Raw genomic sequence first — 22,153 nt, 5'->3', positions numbered from 1 at the left:
TTCCATTACTCAGCTAGCAAAAACTATCTTAACTTCGATCACGATTATCTATCACTAAGCTTTATGACTGCACTCCGCAATCAAAAGGAGTTACTATTAACTATCAATGGTGTTCTCTGATATTAGCACAACATAATATTTTTTAACTATTTTTTAAAGTGAAAGACCAAAAGTATAAAAATTTGTCTTTTTGCCCTACAGTTAGATGGTTTATGTTACTAAAGATTTTCTTTAAAGCTTGGTTATTAACTGAAACAGTTAGTAAATCAGAACAGCATCACATATGTATCCACGAGTACTGTATTATTAGAAAATGTGGCTTTAAAACTCATAGGACATAATGGTCTGGGGGCTGGTCCTAGCCAGCAGCACATCAGCACTATACGACACAGGAGGTACCTTCTTCACATCAGCTATCCGTTCCTTCTTAGATGCTGGCTTCTCTTTGGCTTCTGGAAGAACTGGTTGGGATTTGGAACCTGCAGATTCACTCTCAGATTCTGACTGACTCTCAGAAGATTCAGAACTGCTGTTCGACTCGCTGCCATGTCCACCTCCTGGATCACTGCCCTGCTCACTTTCCGACTGGCTGCCTGAATCTGAACCTGAAGCTTCTTCAGAGGCCGAATGACTTAATTCAAAAGAGAGAGAAGAGAGGCAGACAGAGATTTAAGAACTGCCACATAAATCTGTATTTTAAAAAATCCACATGATAAAATGTCAGCAGATAGTAAGTTTAATAACATAAGAGCAAAAATCTTCAAATTCCTTTTTAAATTTTTATAATACAAACAATGTTATTGGTATGATTCTCAACATCCTCAACAGCTACCACCTCCAGTATTTATATGATGCTACCTACCAGCTGATTTAGGTAGATTAATTCTTTTACAAAGACCCAAAGGTGAGTGGAGCACAATGACAAACATCAGTAATACCAGTGGCTCAGAAGGCTGAGGCTAGAGAAACGCATATTTGGGATCAGCCTGGGCAACTTAGTGAGACCCTGTCTCAAAATAAAACACAGAGGTTCTGTGTTCAATCCCTACTATGGAAAAAATAAAAATAAGAAGAACCTGAAGGTAGATATTGCTCCCTTTTACTAATGTAAAACTGAAACTCACAAGTATTTAAATCATTCTCAGACCTCCCTGACACATAAAGTTCAGAAATCTGACCAATATGAATCCACTGGCTTATCTGTAAGAAAACCAAAGCATGTAATACAGAGAGAAAGAATGCAATCTAGTTGCAATTATCCAATCAGTGGTTCTCAATAGGTGCAAATTAGACTCCTCTGGGAAGCTTTATAAAAAAGACATATATACACATTAACCCCAATCCAGAGGCTTTATTATTAAAGGTCCAGAGGCTTGCAAAAAGGGTACTGATTCTAATGAGACTGCCCAATCCAATAAAGACTGCTACTGGCCTCTACACATTCCCCTTCCCTTCTTCACTCCAAACATACCTCAAGGAATTGATGTAGGTGGGCAACAGCTGAAACAGAAGGTTCACAAAACAAACAGAAGGTTCAGATATTTAGAGAGTATCAACCTCAAGTTCAAAGATAATATATGTATATACTCAAGAGTGAAAAAGCATTTAGGCACCCTGAAAATAAAGTGAAAAGAACTAAAATCAAGGAACTCAATAGCTAAAGAGACAAACAGTTCTCTTTTGCTTGATAACTATCTTTTCACATGGAGCGGAGGGGCTAAGCAAAGGAAGGCAGGCAAAATGAAATCCAGAACCTAGAGTAACACTAACAGAGCAGAAAAGTCCTTGACTTCAGCAATCAGGAGATAAGTCCTGTGACATGAAGCCTGAAAGGATAAAGAAGGGAATCTTCCTATTTACCAGCACAGTATCTTCCAAACTAGAAATGAAATCATATCACTTGACAAATATGTATACAGAATGAATACGTTACAACACTGAAACTGGAAATGACCCAAATAACCCTATGTGATCTATTGTAAGCACATCCAGTGCAGGAACCTTTCAGTTAAGAAACAATGAAAAACAATGAAAAGCAATGGAGAGAGGATGTCTCTACCTGAAGAAGGGAAAAAAGGTGGAGAAAAATATAAAGTGTCTGATTACCTCACAGTTATCAGGCATTATTCTTTATATGAATTTTAAATGTACTTTATGTGTATTATTTTTTGTTATTCCCCAGAACAATCCTATTGAGTATTATTGTTAAAGGATGAAAAACATTTTTAAGTAATTTGACCAATGACAAAACTAGAAAATCTGAAGGTTGTGAGAAGGGCAGGCAACCCAAGACTGGCTCCAAAACCAACATGCTATTTTACCATATGGAATAAAAGCCTTAAAGACTCAGAAAGTAAATCTTATCCCTATTATACACTGTACCCAGACAGACATCCCCGTTAATGAGATTCACAACTTTTAAATTCTCATTAAAATTATTGATTATTTAGCCCTTTGCAGGCCTTGCTGACTACATCAGCTGATTAAGACAGGAGTCACTAACTCTACACCTGTGTCCAATCAGAAGGTAAGTCACCAGGCAAGGCGGGGGGGAAAAAAAAAGGCTGGATAATAACAGTTAAAAAGTGCAGCCTCTGCCGGAGGATCTCAAGTTCAATGCCAGCCTCAGCAACTTAGCAAGGCTAAGTGCTTTTTTTAATTTTGACCTTGTGTCAAAAAAAAAGTGAAAAGAACTGGGGATGTGGTTCAGTGGCTAGGCACCCCTGGGTTCAATCCTCTGTACCAAAAAAACACAAATGTAGCTCTGGTCAGACAGGGTGGCATACACCTAAAAATCCAGGAACTCAGGAGACTGAGGCAGATGGATGGCAAGTTCAAGGTCAGCCTGGGCAATTTGGCAAGACACTGTCTCAAAAAGGGGGCAGGGAACAGTTGGGGTTGGGGATGGAGCCCAGTGGTAGAGCCCTGGGTTCAATCCCCAAGGGGATGAGGGCAATGCAATCTGAGTCTCCGGAATCCAGTTTTCATTCTAGTCCTAGTGGTAGATTGCTTAGGTCTATACCATCCTGTCATCTAGCTGTGAAGTTATGAGACCATCAAATGACAACTATGAAATCAACACTCTATAAATGTTACAGCCTTACCCCAAAGAGCAGAAATTTAAGAATCTCACATTCAAGCTCAGATTCCATTCTCCACAACTCTTAGTGAGCCTATACCACAAAATCCATGACACTCATTGGAATTTGTTAGTTTTGCTTTCACCATTTGCTCACTAAGAGGTACAGAAGCAGATCCAGAATTTTCTTATAAATTAAGGGATTCGGAAGACTGAAAAGGATGTAAGGAGAGGAACCTGGAAGCTGTGCACGAAAGCAAAGCAAAGCAGAGTGCCTCAACAAGGTCAGATCAGGGAGCAAGTACCCTACGCATGGTCATTTTAACGGCCGATCTCAGCATACCCTGTAAAGCCTGGCCTCTGACAATTCCTCAGGGTTCATCACTTAACCATTCCTGCCCACTGCTCCAGTCACCATGAACCATCCACAGAACATGAAATAAGCTAAGCCTTAATTATTTCTCATCTCCAACTCCTATATCCACTGCTTATGTAGCAAGCTAATTTTGAGGGAACAGTGGAACCTGTGCTCTCCAATCATAAGTTCAGTGCCTATTAGATACTTCCAAATGCTGACGTCTTATCATAGTAATTACTACCACTGAATACCACAAGCAGGCAACCTCATTTTGAAGTCAGCTTCAACTCTCATGCTCTGCTGGCTCTCCTTACTTTTAGCAATGACACACATCCTGAACTAGAAAACTGACCCCAAAGGCCAGCTGTTAACATCTACACTACCCTTGTCTCTCATTTTTCCTAATCTATAAAAACAGACTTGAGAGGTAAGTAAGTCCATCTTCGATGTTCCTTGCATGGAGTATGTTAGAGAAGGGGAATTTATTGACTTCACTAGAAGATGCAATCTGCCTATCTTTTGAAATGACTAGCTTAGTTTTTCAGTTACTATAATTTAACACATTAAGGTTAAGGGTGTAATCATATTCTGGAAATCACACCAAATAAAATTGTCACAGGACCACAATATGTTCCATATACTTCCACAAAATAAAAAACATTCCAATGAAAAAGACGACTGAAAATCTTCAATTTCAACTTAAAAGACCCATCAAGACACAAAAGACAGCATTTAGTCTACAAGAGTACTAGAACAATGTAGCTAACTAGCAATGTTTTTAGTCTTTTATGCTAAAAAGCAGGAATCACTGCAGATATAATGTATGCACATGTCAGGATACGTACAAATATCTCATTCCCTTTGAACTGCCTCAAAGTATAAATAAGATCTATTTTACTTAACATTCCATATTAATAATACACTTAGGTTATTTGTAAGTTGAGGTTATTTTCGAGATGTTCCTTTAACCAAAAAGCTACAAATATTCTTGGATACACTTCCATATTTAATTATTTCCAAACTGTTCACTATAACCAATAAAACTATAAATATCCTTGTACATAACTTCTTGTGCAGCTGTGTATTTTCTGTGCTTGTATGGAAAATGACCACTAGAAATATTACAATGCACAGTAGTAGCTTCTTCATAGAAAACGCAGTCATATTCCTATCAGCACATACTTGTGTGAACTGTTGAATAAGTTATCTGAAATATAGATTCCATGAATTAACTTGTGTAATTAAAAAAAATCTGTTAAAATCACACCCAAGAAAAGATAAATGTCAAACACTCAATTCTATTTATTTCTGGGGGCTGAGGAAGATGTTATCAGAAATTGCTATTTCTCACATCTTATGACTGAAGCTTACTGGTGAATTCACAGTCGTTCACTATATGTCTGAAACAATTTTAATGACTAAATTCATTCACTATTCAAAATAAATCCATCCAAAAAGAGTCAAATGCAAGGTAAGGGAAGCAAGACACTCAATCCTACACAAAATGAGTTAAAAATTTAAGTGAATACACGTATGATAATGCAAATGACTGAAGCAGGAGGATCACCAGTTCAAAGTCAGCCTCAGCAACTTAGCAAGGCCCTAAGAAACTCAGTGAGACCCTGTCTCTAAATAAAATACAAAAAAGGGATATGGCTCAGTGGTCAAGTGCCCATGAGTACCGAACAACAACAAAAAGTAACAATGAAAACAGCTCCACATTTAGGGGCCTGAAGGTCTATTCCCTAAAGGTATAGGATGTTTCCTGAAAAACTATGTAGATTTGCCATTAATACCTAACTACAGTACTAAATACCATTAGTACTGAAGAGTAGCTTTATGCCAATTAATAGCAGAGGAGGTATAAAGCCCACAAAGACTCTAATAAAAAGGGTCAAATTTAGTATGTGGATAAGGAGTTCTTTAATAAAGCACACTAAATAAAAGTAATAAAACTACCTGGTTTTCAATGCTTTTACAGTTATAAGGTCATTAAAAATGAAATGTTCAGCAATGATTATCTACCATGTACACAGAATCTTCATTAAAAAAAAAAGTCTATCTAAAAATTACTCAAAATACAGTTGCAAACAAGTTTTATACTTTTAGACTGGACTACTCCTCCAAGAAAAATACAACATAAAAATAAGGAAAAAACTGAAGTGAAAACTTGGATTTTGGACTCCAATAGAAAATAAATGTTTATGAGAAATTTCATACTTCCTTTCGCTCAAGGATAAAATCAAAATCATTTCTGAAATAGGTAAAAATGGAGTAAATATTTCTTAAATATTTCTTAAACCAGATGATGAAAGCAAACAGCATTGTTATTCCTAATTTTTAAATTAAATGCTTAATTTTTAATCACTACTTCCTAAATGGCCACAAGAGGGCAGCACAGCAACATTCGACTTAAAGGAGGAAACCTCTGGGGTCTACAACCAAAAGTCACCATTTCAGCACTTAAGAAATGTTTATTTTCCCAACATACAAAATGGTTGAACTGCTTTGCAGAACTTGGCTCTTTTGTTGGTGAAAGCAAAATCTGGAAAAATGCAAAGCAATCTACTATGGAATTCCATAAAACTTATTTCCAGAATGAGTTTCTATCAATGATAGAATAGTTAATATTTGTGAAGCACTTACTTGTCAAGCATAAGCAAAAAGTCTCCAAATCCTTACAATAAATTACTTCATAGGAGATTAAGATCAAGTATAACTGTAAGGCAGTTCACGGTCTGAATTCATCCTCTATGTGGTATTGTTGCCCTGGTCATACATTCTTCAGTTGAACAGATTATTAAACCAACCGAAGCTGATGCATAAACTATTACTTTTCAATCACTTTTAAGTGTCTTAGGAAAATGAAGGGGTAAACATTACTAAATCACAAATTTCTTTCTAGCAAAGAACAATGAATGTAGTTCCTTAAACTGATTTTTAAAACCCACTTCAACTTCCAGTTCAAGTCCTATGATTCTGAAAAATAAAAAAAATTACAAGGGAATACAGAAACAATATTAAAGGAATATTGGGAAAAGAAATTTGTATGCATAACAAAAGTTATATACACAACATATGAGGAATTACATATCAGTATGTCATATGGTGGTGAACTTGTAATCCCTACAACTCTACAGGCTGAGGCAGGAAAACTGTAAGTTTGAGGCCAGTCTCAGCAACTTTAGTGAAGCCCTAAGCAACTTAGAAGACCCTGTCTCCAAATAAAAAGTACTGGGGATGTGGCTCGGTGGAAAAGCAAGTTCAGTTACCACGCCTCCCACCCAAACTTACATATCAAAAATCCAATAGAAAACTAGGCAGAGAAAATGGACATGCAATTACTAACTGAAACAGTAAATAAATACAAGGAAAAATAAGGCTCACTGCTTAATCTGGGGGATGTATATTAGAACAGATTATTTCACACATCTACTTTGCAAAACTTTAAAAGTCCAATATTAAAAGATGATGGAAAACAATACTCACACCATTTTTGAAAGTAATTAATCAGTAAAGGCTTTGGAGAGTGAAAGCATTAACCAATAACCTTTAAACATACAAATCCTGCAATTCAATATATGGGTATTTAGCCTAGATAAATCAAATTGGTATAGTAGACAAAAACAAAAGTATTCAGAGCTCTTTTCATAAAAGTCAAAAAAAAAAAAAAAAAAAAAACCTCTACATATCCATGTATGAAAGTGGGAGATCCATCCCATGCAATTAAATGGTGATTAGAGCTAGTACATTCCCAATTTAAAAACTATTTAACAATTTAAAAACTATTAAAATTCTAAAAACATAAAATTACATGAAATATATACATTTTTAAATGTCAGTTTTTTACATGCCAACTTCATAAAAGGGATACTAGTGAGGAGGGTTAAACAGGATTATAGCTATGTCTAACATTTCCATTAAAACTTCAATTGTATTATTTAAAATTTCCTAAGTTCTTCATAATTTCACAAAATGCTATCCTTTTAAGAACTGATTCCTTCCTAGGGTTCAATAGTTTTTTAAAGAAGTTATTCCAACAGTAAGTAGTCAACACTATGAACCTTCTTCCCAATGCTATGGGAGGCCACTGATTCGAACTGAGCTCCTCAAATAGGCCCTAAGAAACCAGTATGGTTTGGTTTCTTATGCTACACTAAATTGTTCATCTTACCTTCAAGGAAATAAATGACAGTCAAATTCCCAAACAGGTCAATTCTAGCTAGCATGTAACAAAATTCCCTGTGCTTTATTTAACCTTTACAAGGGAAGCAAACTTGAGTAAGTGGATATTAACCAATATGCTTTTTTGTACTGTTGTTTCTTGTTCCTGTTCAAGTTATCTTATAAAAATTGACTGTCATATCCAACAGAGTGTCCTCCTGCTCTTTAAGATGGGGTACTGGTCTAATTCATAAATCCCTAACAAAAATCCAATTAGATCCTCAAACTCAATTTGTTAAAATCTGTCTTCTGACAACAGAAAAGGCACATGTATTAAAAAAAAGTATACACAATACAGAGTGTGTTGGCACATATCTATAATACCAGCAACTTGAGAGGCTAAGGCAGGATCAGAATCAAGGCCAGCCTGGGCAACTTAGTGAAACTGTCTCAAAATAAAAAAAAAAATACAAAGGGCTGGGATGGGGAATGTAGCTCAGTGGTAAAGTGTCCTGGGCTCAATCCCTAATACCATAATAAAAAGAAAAAGAAAAACAAAAAAGAAAAGTGTGCACAAAATGATGTTTACAATTTTCATGGAGCAAAAAGGCTAAATCCAGCACATACACACATGTACACACATACCTGCGATAAAGGCCAGTGGTTAAAAAGAATACATCTTCCTTTGATAAGCACATTTTTAAAATTCTCAAGTGGAGCCAGAAAGAAGTCACCTTAGGATTTATCAAACTACTTCTGTTTCCCAACAACCCATTAACATTTGAGTCATTCTAAATGGTTTATAATGTACCAAATAACTGGCACCCAGGCATATATATCATCAGGGGAAAACTAATTCTATAAAGGAGCCTGGATAAGATAAAAACTATATAAACTATTTTGCAAGCAAATATCTAATCGGAATCTAGAGATACATTATATACTAAGGACTACAAGTTTTCTACTCAGGTTACAAACAAAAGACTAAGTAAACAAACAAACTGTGCAAAGGAGTTAGGAGAAAAGTTCTCCCTGAAATTCACTAACAAGGGTATAACTAACCATCTCAAACAAACTATTTACATTAAGGATGCTAAGAATAAATGAATTGGTTTGACCAAGAGTTGCCTTTCAGCCTTATGGGTCTTATACTTCCGTATTACTTGCTTGTAGGCTACAATTTTAAGACTTTTACAAGGTAGATGCTGTTCACAGCAACTTCAAAGTTCAAAAGAGATTAAAAGTCCTGCCAACCAACCTTAACAGTAAATGTGAAACTTATGCCTACAATGTCCAAGGAAGGAAAAGAGGTCCCACCTGACCATAGTAAAGAAAGATAAAGGGCCTCCACTTTTAACAACCAACATTCACTGTGGCAATCAGTTTGCTAAATATTTTAGATATGGTTTCTAAATTTGGCATTTATTAATGTTTTGGGCTGAATAATTTTTTCAGGGGTGGAAGGCTGTCCTACCAGATGTCTAACAGCATCCCAGGCCTCTACTCACTAGATGTCAATAGTGTCCCAGCTTCTAGTAGTGACAACCAAAAATACCTAAAGACAATGCAGAAACGTCGGGGGGCGGGGGGGGGGGATACAAAACTGCCACTAATTGAAAAACACTACCTCAGAAGCATTATTTAATTCTAACTTCCCTAAAAGACAATAGTCCTACCCTTACCCATTTTTAAAAGATAAACAAGCTCAGAGGCTCCTGCCCAAGATTCTACTGCTAAAACAAGGCAGAACAGAGACCCAAACCCTATCCCACTAACGCATATTCCCAAACCTGCCTCAGTACAATCAACTAAGGTTGTTGTTCAACACGTTTCCCTGGCCATAATCCCAGAGCAAGTGAATTTCAGAAACTTCCAGCAAGAACTCTGGGAATATTTAAATGAGCAAGCCAGGTGACAATTCTCAGCAAGTAAATTTGAAGAATTAAATGCCTACATAAAGCTAAGGAAAAGACACTGCAAGAATTTGACCCATCACTCCCTTCCTTCAAAATTACAACTGAGCAGCCACATATTGCCTGTATTTGAATGTCAAACAACCTATATCTGAACTGAAGGCACAGTAACCATTTAAGATTTTCAATATCCACCACACTTAAGAACTCCTTCCTTAAAGGGTGAATCTATGGAGCAAACATTCCCAGTCCTGGCTATGAAACAGAACCACACAGCATTTAAAACATTTATAACATTTCTTCTAAACTACTATACAAACTGTAAAAATTCAGTCAGGTACGAGACTTGCTTTTTTACTTTTTATTTCATACAGGAGATTAAACCCAGCAGCACTTTACCACTGAGCTACATCCCCAGGCTCTTTTAATTTTTTATTTTATGACACATTCTCACTAAAATGCTCAGGGCCTATCTAAATTGCTGAGGCTGGCTTCGATTTTGTGAATCATGTTGCCAAGCTTCCGAAGTTGTTTGAGTTATAGGAGTGAGCCACCATGCCCAGCTAACACAGCTTGAACAAAAATTAGCAGGAAAACACAAATATTCATAAACTATGGACAAGTCCAAAGTTTAAGTGTGCAATGGAGTCGAACTGGATGAGGAAAAAGTTCTAAGGTCTGTAGTACCTCGTCATCCACCTACCTTTCCTCATTTCTTAAAGTATCTCCATGGGATTCACATCAGGGTCACATTTTTACTTGAACATTCTGATGTAAAATCATGGCCTTTTGAACAGTATTCTACTTCTGGCATCAATTACATCCACAATGCACTGTGCTTTTGTTGTTGCTGTTTCTTTAAAATGTACAAAATTTGGGCTGGGGAGACAGCTCAGCTGGTAGAGTGCTTGCCTCGCAAGCACAAGGCCCTGAGTTCGATCCCCAGTACCGCAAAAAAAAAAGAAAAAAAAAAATGTACAAAATTGTATTGAGTACAGAATGATTCAAGATTTTTACCGTTTTCCCCCCAATTTGCTATACAGTGTGTTCTTACCCAACTAACATGAAAGCACCTGTTAACGGGATGCATAAGCAATCCTAAAACCAAATGGTCAGTACATGAATTCATTCTATCATTTATTCCCCCCACCTTGTGCTTCAATTTTCTCATCTATAAAATAAGGATGATAATCATAACCACCTACGCATAAAGTTGCTAGTATTACACAAATTAACACATATAAAGGACTTAGATAAGTTCTAGGCTTGTACAAGACACTAGAATTCTGGATACTATTCAGTCTTCCCAAAGTTGAAAACTTATTTTCATTGAAAACATCTAACACAATTATTGTACCTAGTGACTTGACACTTAGTTAAAATGCAAATTTTAAGTACAACCAGCACAAGCTAATTAAAGAAGTAATTTCTAATTGTTGTAAGCATACAACTCAACTGAAGAATAGAATGACATGGGTACAAAAGAGCAGAGTGGGATCTGAGACCACTCACAGGTCTTCAAGAAAAACAATTAATTTAGGGCATTGTTACCAACCTTAGGGAGAACTACAAAACTTTCTGTTATAGTTACCCCAACATTAAATAAAACATTAAAAAATAATACACACATATATCCGCCGTTAAAACGATGCCTGACACAAGAGTAAACACTCAGTAAACATAAAACTAGTTTGGTACCTATAAAATTTTTCGTCATGATTTAAAATCCAAAATGAAAAGATTACAAACTATCAGGCACTACTAGACTTAGAAATAATACATGCCAATGAGTTATTCCAAAGTTTGCTATCATCTTCTGTCTTATTTTAACAATGGTTCAATTAATAACCCACAACGGGTGACAACCACCAACTTCTAAACAACTGCCCCACAGGACAGACCATGTCCACTGTCACAATCTCTGGTTTCAGAAGGATACGTCTATAAGTTAGAGGGAATGTGGGGTTCAGAATGGAATGTAACTGCACTGATTCTAGAACCTAAACTTTTGGAGGTATCTAAAGGTTGTTAAGTAGAGAACTACACAAAGAAAGAGAATCATTAGAGTTTAAGAAGACACAAGGAATTAAAAACTCAGAAATCTTGAGTGAAAATATTCCACCAGTACACACATATTAAAAGCATGCCTACAGGGCTGGCTCCAAATGTTTGAGGCATTGGGTTCGAGTCTCAGCACTATATATAAACAAATAAAAGTTCATTGACAACTAAAAAATGTTTTTTAAAAAAGTATGCCTAGAACTGGAACTGGTAAGACATTTAATTCAGAAACTTCCTCTTTCATTAAACCTATAAACTCCCCCACCTTCTTAAGCCCTACCCTCACCTTATTTCCAGAGTTCCCAATTCAAACTATTAAAATTGAGATGGAAAAGGGAATTAAGATGGAAGAGACAACAAAAAGACCAATGGTTATTTTAAAAAGAAAGAAAAAAGAATATAAGAAGAGTTCCAAGATAAGTTTCAGAACACATGGAGACCCTACAAATACATGGAAACACAAGAACATCTGAACCATACGGAGAGGTTTTAAAAATTAAATCCTGAGGGCTGGGCTGGACATTGGTACTTTCAAACATTCTCCAAAGTCTGAAATAGAAACAAAAAATAGATTTGAGCTAATCCACAAACCAAAAAGGAAAACTGAGAAGTAGCACAAAACAAAAACACAAATATTAACACTATATTTCCAAAAATATAAGCTGTACATTAGGCAATTATGCCAAATCAAATATATAGTGCCATGGGGAAGACTTGATCACTAGAAGCAAACTACAGCCATTTAGACAATGGTTATAAATATTTACTGCTGTTATATCCAAATAGCACTCCACTAACAAGTGAATATTCACTGTTCACTCTTGTACTTCAATAGTCTGAGAGGGGAAAGGAGGCAGAGAGTAAACAGGAACAGTAATTACCAGCTTGGGGTTGGAGGTTATCTACTCAGGGTGACCACCAACAGAGCTGTGATTCATACAAGAAGCTGTTAAGAGTCCCGGATTTATTCTAAAACACACCTAAAAAGGGGACTTGCCTCCTAAAATTGTTATCACAAATCTCTTCCCCAACTGGACTAAAGTGACTCTGGATAAGCCAAAACAACCACATCCCTCAGGAAAAACCTGGCTCTTAGGAGGCACTGAGGAAATGTAGGAAGAGGACAAGAGAGTAACATGAAATAACTGAGAATAAAAATATTATTAACAGCTTACACTGGTTGAGTACTTTCAATGTGGTAGGTAGGTTCTTTTAAATACTTTTAGACATAATTATATCATTAAGTCTTCGTGACCCAATGATGTTTACCATTATCGGTTTTAAAACTGAGAAAATTACCAAGTCCAACAATGAGCACTTAACTGATCTAAACTAGGACTAAAAATTCAAGTACTAGAGTAAAATCTACATATAGCTCTTAACAAGCATGGAGAGAAATCAGAATTAAATCTAAAGTATAAAATCTGGGTTATCCTTAGAATGTTACCTTAGCCAGGCTTCTTCTGAAGCATTCTTGACCTTAAAATCAGAGTAATCATATTTTTCCCTACTACAAGGACTCCAGTAAAGCAAATTATAATACTTTTCATGGTGCACAATTATAATCCCAGCTACTTGGAAAGCTGAGGCAGGTGGACAGCAAGTTCCAGAAATGACCAGTCAACTTACGGAGAACCTATTTCAAAATAAAAAGTAGAGGACAGGAATATAGATAAACAGTAGAGTGCTTGCCTACTATGCACAAAGGTTCAATAACCACAATGGAAGGAGGGAGAACACTTAACAGTATGAAATACAGTACAGGAAGATGTCTGAAACACCAAGTTGACCTATAATCAAACATATTAACAATAAAATGGTAAATTGAAACTGTATCAGAAAATGTAACATGAATGACTTCCATACACTCAGGTTTCCCATCATTTACTTGATAAGGAAAGGCACTCCACTTCATAGTCTGGATTCAAATGTATCCAAATACAGGACCTTTGTAGAAAGACCACTGCCCCCCAGAATTGCCTAATCAAGTAAAGTTTAGATTAATTAGGGGGGAGGTCATAATAGTGACAAATAAACAATGTTGTAGTACTGAACTAAAATTACTAATTAAAAAAATAAATAGACCCTGGACATTGGATAAGTGGGCCAATGTGTGTTAATCTGCCTTTAACTAATAACCGTAAAGTTATGAAACAATAATTGTCAATCTAGTGAAAACTGACCAGTCAAGATGAAATCCGGGAGGGAATAAGTTATAAGACAAACACCCAAGATAAGAAGTTATCAAATTTATTTTCATTTATACACAAAATAACTTTTAAATGACTTTTTTTTTTTTTTTTTTTTTTTTTTTTTTGAGACAAGTTCTAAGTTGCTAAGGGTCTTGCTAAGTGGCTGAGCCTGGTCCCAAACTTGCAATCCTCCTGTCTCAGGCTCCCAAATTGAAGGGATTACAGGTGTATGCCACCATGCCAGGATTAGATGACTTTTTAAAACACCCATTTCTTTGTTAAAGCAACACCATTTCAAGGAATTGGGGGAAGGGGCCCTAACAAAATCTTAATAAAAAAGAGGGGAGGGGAGGGGATTTCCTGGAAGTCATAAAAAGCAGTTACTCAGTTTTCAGGTTAGGAACAAGTTTACTATACCAAAGTTGATGGAACAAATAATATGTGTGCAAATCCCAGGTGGTCTCAAAAGGTTGTGCAAGTCACAACTGTCAGAAATGTATGAGGGTTCAACAATAAACATTATGAAATCTGTTTCAGATAAAATTCAACTTAACTCCTATATCCACTCCTAAAGCAATAACTTGCTACAACTTTTACAATTAAAACTCTTTGTCAGGGCTCGGGATATAGCTCAGTTGGTAGAGCACTTGTCTCGCAAGCCTAAGGCCGTGGGTTCAATCCCCAGCACCGCAAAAAAATAAATAAAATAAAATAAAAAATAGAACTCTCTATCAAATAGTTTGCCTACTCCCTATCCTGACTTGAGCTTTACAAAGGGTATTAATCAAATAACTAGAAATTACAAATCACCAAGTTTTAAACATGAAGTATACACAAAAAAATTCATCAATTCTTCACTTGCCACTTAATGTCATTCTCCACAAAGGGTAAAAAAGATCAATGAACAGACCTAAAAAAGAACTTTCTAAAAAAAACATTAATTGGTTCTACATGGATCCAAAATAGTTCATTCACAGAATAGTAAATCTGTGCTGTACATTTTAACTCAAGTGGTAATGAAATTTATTTGGGCTAAAACATCTCCCATAAAGAATATTATTCTGAACAATAACTGCAATGTTGACTACTTAATCCTACCCCACATTTAGCAATTTAAAAGCATGTAGCAAATACTAAAAGTTTACTACAACTTGAACTTAATTTCAATACACACAATGGGACTTGGGATTATTATCTTTGTTCTTGTGATGGCAGAAATACTTTTAAATGCTGAAAAACTCGATGTTCATCTAAGTTTTAAAGTCACTATGAATATTAAGTATTTTATATGAAATATAGTATCATTTTAAAATCATAAAAATCTCTGGTAGGTTTCTCTATAACTGAAAATTCAGTTTTTAACTTGTTCCCAAAAACCTTTCCAAGAATTCCTCCCAAAGAACCAGGCTATGAGAGCCTACAAACTTCGCTACTATGGTGATGTCTGCCCCTCACAAACTTTTTCAGAAGCTTCAGATATGCTGAAAAAAGCATCTCTACCGACCCTCAAGAAGTCTGCACCTTTTAAAATAACATTTTTTTACTCAACTAAAACAACTCAGAACTGGGGCCTGCCTACTCCACAGAGCTTTTTTTTTTTTTTTTTTTTTTTGGGGGGGGTGTGCTGGGGATGGAACCCAGGGCCTTGTGCTTGCAAGGCAAGCACTCTACCGACTGAGCTATCTCCCCAGCCCCAGCTTATTCATTTTTTACTGCTAAATTATAATGAAATAAGGCAGGAAAAAGGAGAACAGCAGAAAAACCCACTAACAGCCTTTCCTTTATGCTTGAATTCATTATTTGTGATTCTACTGTAAAGATATAGTTGTTAAAATGACTTTTTTTTTTTTTTTAAATCACAATTCCTTTCGAGAGGTTCAAACAAGGAAGGCCATAACCATCAGTCCAGCAGTTTAATTGTTAACCAGGAACAAATTAAATTGAGGTTTCAAGTCATTTCCTAAGATTTTACCAAGGGTTTGATCAATTTTTCAAAGCTGTGGTCTTAGTGCTAGTAATACTCAGGAGTTGCTGCTGATACTAGTTTGCACAGTAATGGATACCTAATGCTATATTCTTCCACTATTTAATTCATTACTAAACAACTAGTAACTCTTAAAATTATTTTCTACTTACCTACCCATTTGTGAATCTTATATATATCTGTCTCTTAACACATACTGACCTCAGTTTTTCTCCATCAAATGCCAACTGAGAAAATGTACGGTACCAAGTAAAATCGCAAGGGTTCAAGTTCAAACAATCGTCCCTTGGTTTATGAGCCATGTATCAACAGCAGCTTTAGCACTCATTAACGTTTCAATTAAAATAAAAATATCCCCCCCCCCCCCTTTAAAAGTTTCGCTTTTGGTCAGTGGTAACAAAATTAAATTCAAGTAATGTCTTCAGTGGACAAGGAAATGAACAGAGATTTCAAGAAAAAACTGGGGTATGAGAAGTAAAAACTTCAAAAAAAAAAAACACACTGGCAGACTTTTCTATTTGAAGATTTTCGATTAGTCCCTTTTCTCTCCAAAAATAGAAGCCGCTTCCAAGAGAGAAAAACTATTCCCAGAAACCAGCAAAGGAAAACACTTTGGGGTGTGGACCGGTAGAGGCAAGGGCTGAGGGTTGCCAGGAGCAAAATCACTGAAGCAAGCAGCGGCTCACCGGAAAGCCCCACCGGGTCCTTTACCCCTCCCCCAGGCAGACGACTGGCTAAGGCAAGAAGGAAGCGCCCAAAACACGCATGCGGATAGACGTCACGGCGTTCTCTCCTCCCGGCGGCGAGCCGCTGTCGTCACGGGGCGGGGCCAGCCTGAAGGCGCCGCCGTTGACCCCGCTGTTACTAAGCGCGCGCATAGCCAATCAGCACCCGGCGCCAGCGCCGGGCGGCCTTTGAACTCAGCACGGCAACTTCCTGCTGTTTGGCGAGTACACAGTGCAATGCAGTATGTCTGTCAGCGCTGCGGCACAAAGGAACAGCCATTTTGTGACAGAGCTGGACCTGCACCAAGAAGCCAGGGGCTTAGAGCTGCTGCCTGCGCTGACAATCGAGCTGTCTTTTATTTCAGCATCAGAGCACCAAAGACAGAGAATGGGGGGGAAAAAATGTTTGTGTATTTGAGATTTCCAATTCCTTTATTTTCAGCCCTCTCAAAAAATCCCGATTTTTAAAGTATTATCAGCGTCATAAAATGGCTGCCACTTAAACTGCCTGTTCCAGTCCACAAGCACTGCATTATGCCATTCCTAATCATCCCTAACCTTTTAGAGTAAGGGCGAAAAGGCTTATGAAAGGTAAGATTTTATTCGCACCTGGGGTTATAAAAACAAATCTGGATCAAAGGCAGACAATTTGGACATATATTTAATAAACGTTTTAAAATTGCAAAGCGTAGCGTCTTAGAATATAGAACTGTGTGCACACAGTTCCATCCACATTTTCTTCTCCCCAGTTTTCCATTCTTTGATATTGCTGAAGTTATTCCCCAGGCTGCAAATTATTTAGATAAAAAGTGTACATTACACTTTTTATGTCCATCGCTAACACTTTTAAATATTTAGAAATTTTTACAAATATTAAATGTTTTTAAAATCACATTTTTGAAAGTAAACTTTTTTAATCTTAAAAATAGTGGTACACAAAGTATAACATATTAAGCATTAATGTCAAAAGAATACAAGCTTACATAATCATGAAGTATTACAGGAGTTCCAAATACAGAAAACACCAGGTTTACTTAAACTCACACACATTCCTTCGAGTTCCTAAATTAGTTCTGAGACCAAAGTTTACTTAACCTGCAAACTCCATTACTCTCTTGTAACTCGGGCTACAAAGGTGATTCTCACAATATTCCCTATTTAGGCTTTGCGCTATAAAAACATGGGCCCTTATAGATTAATGACACAGGATCGGAGTACTAGTTAGAGGGACAACTCAATATCAGCTCACTAGAAGTAACAATGTACTACACTGAAACAACACTAACATCCTTTAAGCTTTACAATTTTAAAAGGAAATGATGTCATAATTATGTACATGTATTAATAATGTATGCAACTTTGAGTAACAGTAATTTAAAAGTAACTCCATCTTCTTGTCAAGGAGTCTCAAATATTTTTGGACATTCATCAGGTGTATGATTTATAGAATACTTGTCAAGAGACATTAGATACATGGTTTCTTATTCAGCTGTTAACTCTAAGTAGTCAAATTCATGACAACTTCCAAGTAGTTTTCTAGATGAGAGTAAAAATACTGAAAGAATGGCAGCACTGCTGTTTTCTACATTAGAAAGCATTGATCAATGAAGTTAACCACAAACCCTACATATAAAGCCAAAACCCATGTGAGACTATGCAAATCACATACTCAAGGGAGTAACATTTTAGAATTGAATCTTTAACAATCTGTCAAATATACCTGGGGAAACTATTTCTTCAAACTGTTTTTACTTTCCAGAAAAATCAGTGTAGGATTAGTTGATTTTTGACCTACATAAAACCTAGTAATTACATGGACAATTCAATTTGAAAGGCATCCAAAATTATCTGAATCTGCGAAAGAAGTTTGCAAATATAGTTTTAAAAACAAGGTTCAAAATATTTTTAGTGTAAAGCAAATTCAACACTTGTAATAAATCATATTCAAAACTTCCAAATTCATTAGCCTAGTGGTTAGGAAAACAGTTACAGAAAAAAAGTAAAAATCAAAATTGTAAAGAAAACTCACATAACTAATCATGTCCTTGTTAACGACATGATTTAAAATTTGCAACATGACAATTCTTAAGAACATATCCCAAATGCATTCATGTACTTTTAGAAATTAAGATACACAGATCATTTAACAAAAACATCTTAGAGTTTATTACTAGTCACTAATAAGCTACTCCAAGGAATGTGAAACAAATCATGATTTGAACAAACAGTACATTTGTAAGCTTCAGAAGATAAAGCATTCCCAGCGACTCTGTCGAAATAAATCAATAAATTTAAAGCAGCAACAACTAAAATATGAGGAAAATATACTACATCTACCAAATAGAAAGCACAATCTTCATAAGTATATAAATGTAAACCTTAAATTATTTTAAATGTAAAATACAATTATAAATAAATCAGTAACACAAAGCAAAAGTATATTAACAGCAATCCAGGATTTCTGTGATTACAGGTTTGATTTCATAAATTCAGAAACTGCTACCAAGTAAAGGTTTTGATAAATCATCAAAAATTCCTAAATTGTCGAGTGTATCAAAAGAAATGAAGAGTCAAATAAAAATATAAACTGAGAGGCATCAGTCAAAGTGTCCTTTTTACAATTTCACTTTTAAATGTACATTTTTTCATTCATATAACTTTCTCAAATGTCTATTTACTATAATTTACTACTACAAGGCTCCTCTATGGCCCTCAGTTACAAGTTTGGATATCCGAGATTCTTCAAAGAAAAAATTTGCCTTGTATGTAAAATGGTGCAATGCAGCAATGGCTAAACCGACAAGGTCATTTTTCTGCAGCACAAAAACCTAAAAACTGAAATTTACTAACAGAAAAACTGTAGTTTACAGGAAAGGCCCCTTTGAATAAAGGTACCTTACCTTTTGACTGCTCTAAGAGGCCTTAAGTCACAACTCAACTTTCGCAAATTGCGACCAAAAAATTAGGGTGTGGCATATTAGCAATCTCAAGGTCATGCTTTAAAAAACCAATTTAAATCAGAAAAATACTTATAATAACACAGACAGCAATACATGTCTGTCAAGGTAAATAATTGTAAGCTGAAGTTCCCCCCCAAAAAAGACAAAAAGGAAGAAAGTTGATAGCTCATACCTCGATGCATTGCTGTGTAGCGAACTGTCCTCCTCTTGGCTTTTGTCCTTATTTCTCATCATCTTTTAATTCTTAAATATTAAGGGGGAGGGGGAATCTGTTTGCTTTGAAGTCCTGTGCCCAGGTATTTACTGTCAAAAGTTGAAAGAAAGGTAAGGTCCTGGCTTCTATGGATGGTTTTTATTATCAGGAACAAAGTCCTGACGATGTTAATGATATTGATAAAATGCAACAATGGTAAGCACCAAAATATAGAAATATTTCCATTTTTTCCTTAAAAAAAGAAACAGGATAAACTGAACACTGAAAGCATCACTATCAATAAGGAAAGTTTCTCAAAGTAACACACTGGATACAAATAACAATCTGTATCTTATTGCGTCATCCAGGAATTTCTCATATTTACAGAAAATAAAGCAAACTTTACCACATAAATCTTAGAAATTATCACTAATGATAGTGAACTTACCTGATCCATGTAGTATGTCCAAAGCAAGAGTCCTATCTAGTAGTAGAAAAATATCAGGTCCAAAATAATTAAAAATAAAGGCAAAATCCTCCTTTAAAAACGAAAAATAAATAAAATAATCCTCAAATATGTTAACTGTTCAAAAAATAAAGCAATAATTAATACTAAAACGGGTCCGGAAGAAAAAAAAACCTCATTAGGAGAGCGCACAAAAATGGAGGTGCGCCATGGCTTCTAAGCTGGAAAAAACAACGACCTGGGCTCTCAGTACGGCTGCTTCTTTCCAACAAGGCACGAAAAGAAAGCTCCTAAAAACTGCTTTTCTCCCTAAAAAAGGTTCGAATCGACCCCAGTAAGTCACTAGGAGAGGCAGGGGGCTGCGGGGGCCCCCTGAGGCTGCCCGAAAGTTAGGGAAAGTTGCGTAAAGTGAGGCAAAGGCAGGGAGCAGAGCGCGCTCTCTCTAAGGCACAGCCGCCATCTAGAGCCTCCTTCCCAGCTCTGAGAGCTCTGCCTTTGATTGACACTCTCTACATTTACCCCACAACTCAGGTGATGTACCATAGACCCACCCCTTCATCTCCACCAAAAAAAAAAAAAAGAAAAGAAAAGAAAAAAAAAGATCCTCCATCCCAGGGAGCCTGAAGACCCCCAACCCCACACCTCCCTGCCCCTCCAGACCACCCCATCAGGGGGAGGGGGAAGGGCTTCTTAACCCCCTCTGGCTCAAGCACCCTTTTTAAGCCAGAAAGAAATGTAATTTGTTCCTTTTGTCTAAAGATCTGCTAAATATTTCAATCCTTGAGCTAAAATAACTTCCTCCCTGGACAGGAAGTGGTGTTTTATCAAGCCATTTTGAAATAGGGATAATTCTTGGGGAATCTAAAGCTCAGCTTAAGTACCAATCTTTTCAAAAAATTAACCCCCCATGGGTAAAATGTTTTCCAAATCAAAGCAAAACCTCAATTTTATAAATTAAATTCAATTCTTGCTTTCTTCATGATGCTTTAAAATCATCTAAAGACAAAGTTTAAGGGGGGATTTTCAATCCCAACTGGAATAAAAGGGTAATTTTTACAACTCAAGAGCGCCTCCCTAGTGTTCAGTTGCAGTAGAGCAAAAGTTAACAATCGTTTTTTCCCAAAAAATCTCAGTATTTCTTTGTACACAAAAATCATTAACCCATTATATAACCCTGGAAACTTCACCCACCAAAAAATTCTCAGAATAATATTTAGTTTCCACACTAATTTAGGCAAAACAAAATACTTCAAATTCAAAAAAATAAGGACCAACCGTGGTCTCCTTTAAACGAGAAACCCAAGAAACTCCATTTCCAAAACCAACAACACACATCTCCCAACAATTTTCTCATTATTTCAAATCAAATTTTAAGTGTACACCCATTTCAACAATGAGATTAACAATAGGTCAAACCTGATGACAAAGTTATCAAGGAAATGTCACAAAGTCTCCTACAGATCAAAACCATAAGATCTAATGAGACAAAATTTGTTGTCAAAAACTATTACTCAATGATCTCAAGCACCCATGCAGACAAGTAAACATTCATTCATGTCCCCCAAAAAAATCCACTCAACTTTCCTTACTCAAAATTATAATCTGTCAGAAACATGTCCTTCCCTTACTACAGAAATCCATTTTAGATTTACAACCAACAAAAAAGTTGAATCTAGGTGAATATAAAATCCACAATCAAAAGTTTCAATTCTACAAAAACTTTAGTGTCAAAGTCAAAATTCACAATTCCACTTTGGAACATACACAAAGATCAACCAAACTGCCCCACATCAATCAATGAGAACAAACGCTGCACGCATATTGACCATAGATGTGTCCACTATTATATTTGACATTAATCACAAACCCATTATTTCTAACAAAAAATTAACCCAAACTATTCTTCATTGTTATGAGCAAATATAACTAATGATTCATTTGTTCAGCAAAATAAAGCGTATCACCTTTATAATATTACAGTAACTAAGACTGGTATTAGTTATCAGCAATACATGAAAACCTGGTACTTGAAATTCAAAAATAGGTAACAATATAGCA

General features: G+C 36.0%; 1 protein-coding gene across 3 annotated transcripts in view; it reads right to left on the bottom strand.

Annotated features, from left to right (window-relative positions):
• The window catches only part of Chd2 (chromodomain helicase DNA binding protein 2), a 121,118-nt gene extending 100,502 nt beyond the window's left edge, over window positions 1-20,616 (bottom strand). Inside the window, exons 1-3 of one of the 3 annotated variants that reach the window (XM_047537822.1) lie at window positions 20,078-20,616; window positions 19,609-19,739; window positions 400-631 (exon numbers count right to left, since the gene is read on the bottom strand). In XM_047537822.1, the coding sequence (XP_047393778.1) occupies window positions 400-631; window positions 19,609-19,670 (294 nt within the window). In that variant the 5' untranslated portion in view covers window positions 19,671-19,739; window positions 20,078-20,616. The remainder of the gene's footprint in view (window positions 1-399; window positions 632-19,608; window positions 19,740-20,077) is intronic. The other 2 variants (XM_047537817.1, XM_047537819.1) reach the window with 2 other exon arrangements.
• Between the last annotated feature and the right edge of the window lie 1,537 nt (window positions 20,617-22,153).

The sequence above is a fragment of the Sciurus carolinensis genome, chromosome 2, assembly GCF_902686445.1.
Source record: "Sciurus carolinensis chromosome 2, mSciCar1.2, whole genome shotgun sequence".
Taxonomy (NCBI): Eukaryota; Metazoa; Chordata; class Mammalia; order Rodentia; family Sciuridae; genus Sciurus; species Sciurus carolinensis.
Note: the sequence above shows the minus strand (reverse complement) of the source record. Positions and strands in the feature narration are given on the sequence as shown.